The following is a 12,454-nucleotide window of genomic DNA, read 5'->3' on the forward strand; positions in this document are numbered from 1 at the left end:
AAAATTTATTGCTGCTTATGAGTTGTGAAAGTAAAGGCTATAACCAGTTTTTAGACTAGCAAGTTATAATGCATATTAATAATCTCTGAGTTTAAAAATAGCTCATACTTTAAAAATGCAGATCTGTTGTAGAGAAAGGTTAGCAATACGTGCATAAAATTTTATATGCTTTTCAATGGATAGAATTGATTGTATACTCTAAAAATATGCCTAAATTTTAAGAGAGGAAGGTAATATGTAACATCATATTTTAGTGATAATTACTCAAACCCAAAATTAATGCTGTAAATTTGAAATCAAAGGAAGAATATGCAGCGTAAAATTTTAGCATCAATATTTTTTCAGAGTCATACCTGGATATTTTATTAAAAATCTCGTTTACGTTTTAAAATGCACTACCGTAGTTATATTTTATGCATAGCACGTAAAATATTATTTTTAATTTATAAATTTTAAATTCATAACCATTTTTGCAGGAGGAGTTATAAGAGAAACTTTTTTTCCCTTTTTCTATGTTTTTTTTAAAGGAACATCTGAGCATAATAAATACTCACAAGTGTTAATGCAGTGATTTAAAAATACATTCTGTACAATATAAAAAAACCATTGCAAAGACATTGCATATATATGTGCATATTCACATAAAACGAAATCACGAATTACATAAGCAGTATGCTTTAAATTCTGGTTATGTTATAATTTTTTAAATAAATCCTTAAAGGAAGAAATTAAAATAAATAAATAAAAATATAAATAAATTATAAAACGAAAATATACCCTTTATCAGGTTAGAAAACAGAGTTGAGAAAATTGCAGACAGAGTGGGAAAAAAAAAAAAAAAAAAAAAGAGTTCGAGATTCGTACTCTCGAACACCAAAAGTCTACCACTCTGTTGCTTTACTTCCACGCTCTCGTCATAAAAGTAATAGCTTTTTCAGATTTGGCTTACATAGACAACTAAGGTTTAAAACTAAATTTTTGGTGCGATTTGAATGTGCTCTCACCTAAACAAATTCACCACAGTTTGTTTTTGAGCTTCTAATGCATAGCCTAAAAATAGATTTTTACAGTGTTGTTTAAGTTAGACTGACCTCTAAAAAATGTATTCAAAATAAAAGATCTGTAAACAAAAAGTCTATTTATAAATAGAAAATTTAAAAATTTAAAATTATTTTTAATGAAATAGAATATTTAAAACACTAATAAATTTATTTTCTAAAGCACGTTATTAACTTTGCATCCGTTTAAGAAGAAAAGAAAGAATGAAATTCTGCTAATGCCGTATCACATTTGCTATAGCAGTCTGAAATAGTCAGAAGTCCATTTTCTTTAAAAATAAATGTGTATACAGAACTAGGACTAAGATATAGTTGTAGAAAAATAAGTCTCAAGAAAAATTTTGCTAATTCATTGCACTTGAATTATATTTTTTATATCTGAATTTCTTAACGCTAATTACTGCTTTGTGCAAACTAATACTGTGGATGCCGTTATCTTTTTCTTTCTTTTAATCTAAATTCAGTCGATTGCTGTCTTTTTCAGTACGGCGATTTCCCTCTATAATGTCGTATTTTTTACGTTTAGGAACAACTAATATTTAACAAAATATTCTTTCCTTCAAGGAAAGAAGGTGGAAGTCCATCGCTGCTTCTGCGCCATTTATTTCTCTATTTTATTTCTTTATATATATATATATATATTTTTCTGATACATTTTGATTGCTTCTCTTTTCATCACGTGACCCCCAACGCTTCCGTAGACATAACGGATAGAAGTTAATCACAGTTCAACTCCATTCAGTCCGTCTTCCGTCACCTCATCATAGATATCATTACTACAAAAATCAGTTCATTCGCTGATTGGAGAACCACACACGCAACGCGTTTAAATGGAAATGGGGCTTTATTTCATAAATCCGTTACTGCGTGCCCAACAGATGAGTGCCATATTTTGGACCTGTCTTAAAAATGAATTCAAAGGTTAAAAACAGAACTTTTGAAGGGGCAACCTCCTGAATGAAAATTTTGAAGGTTTATCTAAAATTTGTCTCTTTTTCCTCTTTAAATGCTATGTGTATTTGACAATATATTTTTTAATTTTAAAACATAAGACAGGTATGGTTGCAATAAGTGTCTTCTGATCCCCCCCCTTCCCTCAAAGTTTAAAAAAAAAAAAAAAAAGGGTTTTCTCAGCTACCCGATTAATAATGAAATAATCTAACTCTTTGTTTGGTAAATTTATAGCTGACAAGAATATGTTCAATTCTGCAAATCAGTGCTCAAGGCAAAATAACGATTCTAATAAATTTAGTTTAGGTAAGTGTCTAGATTAAATGTGTTTCCAGGATCGCTGTCCTCAACAAGCTAAGAATGCAGCAGACATAATATGCTAAATAACGCATTAATGTCACTTTGAGCCTTGAACCTCCATTTTGCTGCAGGCCTACGGTTTCTTGGAATCTTTTCATATAAATATATATATACTTACCAATAGCCTTTTTGTGGTAATTCGGTAAGAAATGGTGTTAAAAAACACCAACACCCGAGGGCGAGAATCTACTCTTGAATAAGCAGGTATTTTTCGTAGTCTAAAGCAATTTATGGCACTGAGATAGCAGTTTGTGGATGCAGTTATTGTCCAGACGTCCATCACATCGGATGGATATCTGGACAATAATTGCTCAATACTATAAATTTCTGTAGACTACGAAAAATACTTGCTTGATAAATTAACATCTCTTTCTTTATTTCATTAAAATTTTCAATAGAGTGGTAGATATGGGTGGAACATTTTATCAAAATTTCAGCAGTTAGTACAATATTCAGTAACCAGTTATAGTAGATAAATCCAAGGACGAGAAATGGAAAGGTAGTTAGTTGAATAGTCAGTTGGTTGGTCTGTTTTTTAAAACTGATTAAATACGTAAAAATTCTCCGAGGAAAAGTTATAAGACAGAGTTTTGGAACAACAATAATTATTAGATTTAAAAATTTAAGTAAAATTTCACCAAATAAACGAAAGATTGGAATAATAAAAATAAACTTTGAAAGCAAGAAATAAATTTTCTTTTTTTCTTTCATCAGTCGAAGCAACAGATTTGAGTGATCAGGCGTAATATTAAATATCAAACTTTGGATATTTTTAAAGAAATGGCGATTGCGAACAATTAAAACTGCCTCAGAAATCTAAAGAATGGGAAAAAAATTATTTATTATATATATTGTAGGGTTTATATTTATTTTAACTAACATTTATTTTAAGCTATCTTTCCTGTCAAGCCTTTACTTTCCCCTGGAATTGCCAATGCCAGAGTATGTAAATTTTAGTAGGACGCGCAGAGTATTCAAATTTTTAGCAGAAGTAATTTTGAGTTAAATAGAAGGGAAGCGAGATTTGTAAGTGTGCTTCTTGATTCACGAGCGTTAAGGTTGCTTGGTAGAAATTTAAGAACCGCGCGTTTCGGCCTGTGTGCCTACTTCGGCAGTTAGTTGAATCTTTCAACTTCTTATTCAGAAAGTTTTCTGAAATCTCAGCTGTATCTTAGAACGCGGTTAAGTTAGTCACGTTTATAGAGCCTCGTAGATAGTGACTTCGCTAGTTATGCATCCTGTTATTTATTTTTAGTTGTACTTTTCTATTTTTGTTACACCGCCGGGTCGGCGTAGTTTGTGAGCGTCAAGTGAACGCAACTGTAATTTCTAAAGTGAAATAAAAAGGGATTAAACCCTTCTTACGAGTTTGTGTAATTTCCAGTTCATAGCAGTCACTACTACTGTTGAGGACAAGTTGGGGCCACGCAACATCACAACATATATATTTCAAGTTTTGAATAGGTATTTATACAGGAAATTTATTTCTAAGTCTATTTATAAAACTTATAATTTTTATTCTGGTGGAAATTCCGTAGCGATCACTTTAAATACAGATTCAGTGCAACTGTTCCCTTTCACTGTTTAGTGGCAAAATATTGTATCGTGCAAGACTTTTACTGCAATATTTTTGTTTTTAGGCAAATCGAATTTTAACATATATTTTTAAATTAAGCCTTTAAAAATTATGATTTGTCTACAAAGATCATTGGAATTTGAAATATATATATATATATATATATATATATATATATATATATATCAAAGGGATGTGCAAAAAATGCTGATGTTGCTTGTTAAAACTAAAGAACTATTATGCACATGTTTATCAAAATTTGACGCATTCTGAAAATTCTGGCGAATTCTATCAAAATGTTTGTGTTATTACTTAGGTACCTTGTTTTAAAACTTTCTCTCTCACCTTTTCTTTATCCAAATTGTCAGGAATTATGAGATCATCAATTTCAGGAAATTTAGGTAAGAGCATTCCAACTTTCGATGATAGTGAGAACTTCTTGGAAGCAGTCTGTAAGAAAAATTAAATAAAGTGCATAAGAGATAAAGTTACTGAACTATAAATATGAAAGTTAATTAATTAATAACTTGAAAATATTTTAATCGATTTTACATTTGATGTTTTATTTTTTAGGCTCAAATTATGTTGTATAAATAGTGATGTAGCGTAAAGAGTATACAATGGAACTATTTGTATCTTTTCCAATTAATTATATAGTTTGCTTAATTTTTAATTAAAGTCTATTATTGTAAATGTCCGTAATTATTTATAAATGTCTGGCTTTTGCCACTTAAGCTAGTAGTCGTCGTGCTACAAAGATACAGCCTATTAAAATGTATCGGGTGTTGAGAAAATATTTTGTAGCGAATTGGCGATAATTTGGAGTTTTCTTGAAATGGATTCTCGTTCAAACGTAAAATTCGTTTAGAGAATTTTTCGGAGTATTACACTAGTCTCTCTGCCCAAGCACTTGGTGAAAATACAAAAGAGAATTTTCTGGACTAATTGGTAGAATGTAGTAAATTTATACTCCAGAATTAACACACCTTTTGACATTAATTAATACTCAGTAGGCGAGTTTGTATTTCTAATGAGCATTCCGAATTCGTAAATTATAAATTTTCCACAGCAAGTAATTTCCTTCTCTTCCCCACGAGGGGAGACAAAATTATTATATTCGTTCCCGTGTTAAGGAGATTAGTGTGATCTTTTTGTTCTGCAAGTGCTATTTTTAATTATTTCCCTCTATTTTCAACAACTATTTTGTTTGGAACTACATTTAATGCTCAAGATTTCTTCATCATCCGACGTGCTGATTCCCGAGATCTACGCTATTCTTTAACATGTAACGATAGATACAATGCTCTTTTGTATTATCTGGCAATAATTGTCATTACAGATGCATAAAATAAAAGAAAAAAAGAGAAAAAGAACTAAAAAAAAATTAAAATCGGAAAGCGCACTTAAACCAAAAAATTCAGTTCAATATCGCAAAATAATTTTAAAATGAGCATATCTTTAGAATTTCCGATACACAGGCTGCGCGCTAGAGATATATTTTTTTCTGTACCGTCTTGCCATTGCTCGCTTTGAAAACTTTGAATTTGTTTGTAGGGTTTATATTTATTTTAACTAACATTTATTTTAAGTTTAAACTATCTTTCCTGTCAAGCCTTACTTTCCCCTGGAACTGCCAATGCCAGAATATGTAAATTTGAGTAGAACGCGCAAGGATTCAAATTATCAGCGGAAGTATTCTGATTTAAATAGAAGGAAACAAGTTCGGTATGTGATATTCTTACTTAGCGAGCGCGGAGGTAGTTAACGGGAATTGAAGAACTTCGCGTTGCGGCCTATGTGCTTGGCGGGAAGTAGTGGTAATTGTTCCAGTGAGCTTCAAGTCTGCTGAATTAGCAGCGGTATTGTAAAACGCGGTGAGTTAGTTATTTTAGAGAGCCTCGTAGTTAGAATCTTGTCTTTACTTTCTTTTCAGGTTATTATTTTTATTTGACTGCCAAGTTGGCACCGTCTGTAAGCGTCAAGAGAACGCAATTGTAATTTATTACGTTGAATAAAAAGGGACTTAAACCCTTTATAAGACTCTGTGGTTTATACAAGCTTTCACAGTCACTCTTGGTTGCGTGCAAGTTGGAGGCGCGCAACGTTATATTGGCGCCCGAACACTTATCGAACTGAAATGGCCGAAAACTGGATGGAAGCCGCTGGACAACACCAAGAAATGACAACGCAGTTAGAAGGATTTGGATACCTGGTCCAGACTTTGAGAGCATCAATCAAGCCAAACGTCTATTTCGACGGAAAAAATTCGGTGGCGGTATTTCTCGAAGGTATAGAAAACCACTTTCAGCTCTAACCTGTGCCTGAAAGACAAAAAGTTGCCATCGCCACATCAGCACTAAGAGGACAGGCCGCGCTATGGTGGAAAATATAGGCAAATTTCTTCTAGGTGAATTTGGAAGCCCGACGTATACATTTGAAAATTTCAAAATATCGTTAGTAAAGGCCTTCCCCATAGTGAAAGATCGCGCACGGCTGGAAGCCGAGCTATATAGTTTCTATCAACGGGATTTGACGGACTTTATTTTACGAAAAATCAAGCTAACGGATATGCTGTATGGGAAAAACCCGATGCGGAGATTATTGAAATAATATTACCAAGATTGTTACCCGCTGTCCAAGACTACTTTGAAATTAGAAACCCAAACACATTGCAGGAACTTTTCGAATTGGCGGTGAAGTTTCAAAATCGCAGAATAGCGGAAAAAGCGAGAGGGGAAACATATTCTCAACATACACGAAGGAAGGAGGAAACCAGAAATGGAAATCGCTCATATGGGTGAAAGAACTATCAAGCTAACGCATCGAAACTCGAAGGTCAAGGCCCAAAAAGAAAATTTGAAAATAAGCATCCGCGTACCCAGAAGACACATATTGAAAGGAAAGCTTTAAACGACTAGAGGGGCCTGTGAAAGGGAGGGTCCAGACCCCGGAAGTTTTAAAAAAACCCTCAAATAGACATTTAAATACAGTCATCGTAAAAAAACTCACAGCTACCAATTATACAAGTCCTGGTTGGCGATGTACCAGTAGAAGCCCTCATCGATACAGGAGCAGAAGGAAATTTCATGAGTGAAAAGTTCTTCAAAAAGAATTTTTATAGGATACGACTATTTAAAACCAGAAATACGGAAATTATAGCGGCGCAAGGAAAAACATGTCACTGCATCGGGAAAGTATCATTAAAAGTACAGGTAAAGGAGGAAAATCTCAAAGTATTAATTTTTGTGGTGAAACACTTGCAACACTCTCTTATTTTAGGTATGGACTTTTTTAAGGGCCGCGAGGGCCAAATTAAATTTTCAAGATAGTTCCGTGGTGCTGGAGATGGACCAGAGGGTGGTGGAACCTGTGGAGACACCTGAATTGGACCTTAGCCATTTGAATGACCAGGAAAGTAAAGCAATACAGCAAGTGGTGAGTAATTTTTCTCATTTGTTTTCAGAAAAACCAGGAAACTGTCAAATCGTGACTCACAAGATTCAATTAAATGCCGAAAAACCTTGTAGGACTAAACCGTATCGCTATGATAAACAAAAAGACTTAATCATCGAAGAACATATTCAGGAGATGTTAAAGAATAAAATAATAACGCCCATAAATAGTGAGTACGCGAGTCCAGTCGTACTATGTAGGAAAAAGAACGAGTTTCCTCCTTCAGATAAAAGGGCTTGGAGGTTTGCTATCGATTATAGAAAACTAAATATTATCACTAAATTTCCAGTTTACCCTTTGCCGGTTATAGACGAGATCATTAGACAGATCAAATCGACAAGATATATGTCTACTTTGGACTTAACGTCTGGCTACTATCAAATAGCTATGAGACCCGAAGATATACACAAAACCGCGTTTATAACAAAATCGGGCACTTATGCATTTTTACGCATGCCCTTTGGGTTGTGTGGGGCCCCATCAACATTCCAGACAGCTATGGACATTGTTCTAAAGCCTGTCCTAGGAAAATCAACTTTAATTTATCTAGATGATATAATTATAACGAGTAGTACGTTGGAACAACACATTAATGACCTCGAACAAGTTTTTAAATTATTAAAAGAGCCGGTCTTACAATTAAAGCCTCAAAATGCAAGTTCGCAACTAAAGAACTTAAATATCTCGGTTATAAAATTTCGCAAAAGGGTATAGAAACGCAAGATTCAAAAATAAAAGCTATTAAGAATTTCCCACCGCCCAACACCGCCAAGAAACTTTCGTCTTTCTTTGGATTATGTTCTTACTATCGATCTTTCATAAAAGATTTCGCTAATATTGTTGAACCACTCTTAGTAATCAAAAGAAAAAAGAGTAAATTTACGTGGACAGCGGAAGCTAACACAGCTTTTGAAAGATTAAAAGAAGCGCTTATTAATGCCCCTGTTTTAAAATTCCCTGAGGGGGACGAAAACCTGGAAATTGCGGCAGGTGCGTCAGACTATGCGGTGGGTGCGGTTCTTATGCAAAATAACCATCCGCTGGCATTTTTTAGTGAAACATTGAATCAGACACAATAGAATTATACAGCTACAGAAAGAGAAACATTAGCCGTATTAATGGCTGTACACAAATTTCGAGTTTATTTCGGCAAATCGCCAGTAACAGTCTTTTCAGATCATGCGGCTGTTGGTAGACTTTACTCGGGAAAAAACCTAACGCCCAGGTTAATAAGATGGGCTTTAAAACTCCAAGAATATAATATCACAATAAAATATAAACCGGGTAAGGAAAACAATGTAGCTGACGCACTTTCTCGTATAAAACTGGACGACGAAGGAAATGAACTTAAATGCGCTGTGTTGACTTCAAAAATTTTAGATTCTAGAGATACGGTTATTACTGAACTGAAAGCTGATTCTGAATTTGGAAATATCTATGCTTATTTGAAAGACCCCGAAAGCTTTGAGCACACAGATATCGATGCGATAAGGAATAGAGCAAAAAACTATGAAATAATAGATAATTTATTATTTTATACGAAAACAACAAACGAAAATCTTGAGTATAAGCCAGTCATCCCAGCCTCGCTTCGATTAAGCATTTTGAATTAGTTGCACGAAAAAAAAACAGCGGGCCACCTAGGGGTCAGAAAGACTTTAAAAAGGGTACGCGAGGCGGTATATTTCCCGCAATTATACAAAATAGTAACGGCGTATGTCAGGTCCTGCAATCAATGTCAGTTAATAAATGATATTAATTACAGCCCGGCCGGGTACTTAAATAGCATTCGCGCTACATTTCCGAATGAAATTTTAGGCATAGATCTCCTTGGTCCCTTCCCCCAGAGCGAGTTAAATAAAAATCGTTTTCTTTTAGTAATAGTAGATCATTTTTCAAAATGGATAGAAATTGTTCCACTTAAACGCGCGTCAGCGAAAACAGTCGCAGATGCATTCTTACACAGATACATTTTAAAATACGGTGCACCGATAAAAGTCATTAGCGATAACGGAAAACAATTCATTAGTCAAGTATTTGAAAACATATGCAATGGACTTGGCATACGCCATATCAAAATGGTTCCGTATAGACCACAGGCTAACATAGCAGAAAGAGTTAATAAAAACATAGTAAAAATAATTCGCAGTTACGTGAGCACACATCACAAGCGCTGGGATGGCTACATAAATGAATTAGCTTATGCTTTAAGAACGGCACATCATGATACTACGGGAAAAACTCCAGCAGAATTATTTTTAGGCAGAAAGTTAATTACGCCTTTAGATAAATTATTCTTTGTGCAACAAAGAGAGCAGGAGTTTAAACAACAAGATATACAAAAGTTGATTGATCAGGCGCTTAAAACCTCGGATACGGCAAGAAATAGACAAAAGTTATATTATGATAGAAAACGCCGTGAAGCAGATTTTAAAGTTGGGGATAAAGTATTGAAGCGAAAATTTTCTTTATCAAGTGCCCCAGACAATTTTATGGCAAAGCTAGCTCCAAAGTTTGAAGGCCCCTATGTAATTCAGGAAATCAAAGGGGTAGTATTATATCTTAAGAACGACAGAGGGGAAATCTGTAAAGCAAGTCCCGACCAGGTGAAAAAATACTATAATCCAAATGATTTTGAAATCCTTAAAAGTTTCTTGCAGGACTCGAGTCTAAACGAAATAGAAGGGTCAGAGACTACAACAACTATTCCACCACCCAAGAAACGGAGAACTGAAGAGAGACCTAGCACTTCTACAACCCGGACGTCGGTATCAAAAAGAAAAAATGATTTTCAAACTCCGGCGTTTAAGAAAAACAAAAATACAGATGAACCGGGTAAAGAAACCGTGGTAAAGAGAAAAACACCACCTACAAAGGATGGCAGGAGAAATTACACACCAAGGAGAACGCGCACACGGCCACAGAGTCAGGTGCCAGCAAGGCCGCCGTTCCGGAAACTGAAACGACAACAGGAGGCACAAAAATACGACGAACAGAAGAAATTCAAGAAGGACTCCAGACCGGAGGACGTCAAGACCAGCCGTCCCAGGCAGAAACGCAAAGGCCAACAACCAGACGATTACTCCGTCAAGAGGCCAGCATGTAGAGGACGCAAAAGAAAAAGCAACGTGGACGACACTCGGAGATCAATAAGGAGAAGATTGACATCCATGAAACCTCTAACTTGGGATCAATTTTGCCAAAAACGGATGACGGAATTTCAAGCATCGAAAACTCAAAGATAAGTTAAAACCTTCTATAAATTTTTCTTTCTGTTTTGTTCCGAAATGTTATGCATAAGTACGAAGTTCTATGTTTTGACGAAAGTCAATATGTCTCGGTTGAGACTTAGTTTTGTTTTACTTAATTTAGCTAAGGCAAAAGTATTATTTTCTTTAAGTGTAAAAGCTAAAAACAAGCATTTTCTGTTGGTCGAAAGACTAATTCTGTTATGTTAAAGCCAAAATTTGGCCGAAGATAAAAATAACTTCGTATTCTTGTATTAATAAGAATTTTACTTTCAGTGCCGCCAGCTTGGCGAAGAATGAGTAAAGTAAAAATTTATTTTCTCTTATTCATTTTATGGTAAATTGTAAAAAGCATATGTATTAAAAATTTGTAAATGTATGTAAATACTTGAAGGTTATGTAAAAGTAGAATTTAGTCTAGAAGCATAAAATTGTAGATGCTAAAAGTGAATGCTTAAAAGCAATGAAGTCAAAATTTAAGTATTAAACTGTAAAGTCATGCTTTAGAGCGAAAGCCTGCATGTTTAAAGATGAATGAGGGGGAAGTTAGAATGAATGTGTTTTGTAGGGTTCTCCACCTACATTTGAATTTTTAAGAATATTAAAGTAGCTCATTGAGTTGTAGAATGTCGAGTAAGGTGTGTCTATTTGGTTGTTGAATTCTAACAAATCATGGTGGTTAGGGGAAGTGTTGTAAGACTAAAACACGAATATTCCCGTTTGACACCACACACGGTGGAGAGCCAGGGTAAAGTTAAATTAATGCTTGAAAAATTGAATGAATGTGAAGTAAGCAATAACTAAGAAAAACGAATCGTTTAAAAACAAAAATTTATTGTGTCAAGAAAGTGTAAATTATAATGTATGTAGAAAGATACTGATACTTATTCCTTCCAGATGCTGGAAGGAAAGACCAAGATTGATTGATGAAGTCCAGGAAAAGTTGCTGTAAGAAGAAAGCTTTGTACGAACAACAGAATTTTAGTATAATTGTTACATAAGATTTTTTTTTTTTTTTTTTTTTTTTTTTTTGTGTGTGTGTAAACGAGGTTCTCCCCAGTTAGTTCAGAATTAGATAAACTTACAACAGGTCGTTTGTAGGACCTGCTTCCAAGTTTTCCAAATTCTGGCAGCGGCAAATGTAGGGTTTATATTTATTTTAACTAACATTTATTTTAAGTTTAAACTATCTTTCCTGTCAAGCCTTACTTTCCCCTGGAACTGCCAATGCCAGAATATGTAAATTTGAGTAGAACGCGCAAGGATTCAAATTATCAGCGGAAGTATTCTGATTTAAATAGAAGGAAACAAGTTCGGTATGTGATATTCTTACTTAGCGAGCGCGGAGGTAGTTAACGAGAATTGAAGAACCCCGCGTTGCGGCCTATGTGCTTGGCGGGAAGTAGTGGTAATTGTTCCAGTGAGCTTCAAGTCTGCTGAATTAGCAGCGGTATTGTAAAACGCGGTGAGTTAGTTATTTTAGAGAGCCTCGTAGTTAGAATCTTGTCTTTACTTTCTTTTCAGGTTATTATTTTTATTTGACTGCCAAGTTAGCACCGTCTGTAAGCGTCAAGAGAACGCAATTGTAATTTATTACGTTGAATAAAAAGGGACTTAAACCCTTTATAAGACTCTGTGGTTTATACAAGCTTTCACAGTCACCCTTGGTTGCGTGCAAGTTGGAGGCGCGCAACGTTATATGTTAATCAAAAATTCCTTTAAAGTTTTACAAAATATAAAATTGATCATAAAGCAAATTCCAAATTTGTGCCTCCAGATGACCATATTCGGGTGGAAACTTTCGTCAT

General features: G+C 34.5%; 1 protein-coding gene across 4 annotated transcripts in view; it reads right to left on the reverse strand.

Moving 5' to 3' along the window:
- The window catches only part of LOC118185464 (DNA-binding protein RFX6-like), a 169,261-nt gene that overhangs the window by 98,381 nt on the left and 58,426 nt on the right, over positions 1-12,454 (reverse strand). For all 4 annotated transcript variants that reach the window (XR_015039520.1, XM_085811010.1, XM_085811011.1 and 1 more), the window contains exon 7: positions 4,291-4,395. Coding sequence is in view for 3 of the 4 variants with exons in the window: in XM_085811010.1 (XP_085667136.1) it covers positions 4,291-4,395 (105 nt within the window). In the remaining variant the exon portion in view is untranslated. The remainder of the gene's footprint in view (positions 1-4,290; positions 4,396-12,454) is intronic.

Source organism: Stegodyphus dumicola, chromosome 2 (genome assembly GCF_044657685.1).
Source record: "Stegodyphus dumicola isolate Sdum_Otavi_A_Nest chromosome 2, ASM4465768v1".
In the NCBI taxonomy this organism is placed as follows: domain Eukaryota; kingdom Metazoa; phylum Arthropoda; class Arachnida; order Araneae; family Eresidae; genus Stegodyphus; species Stegodyphus dumicola.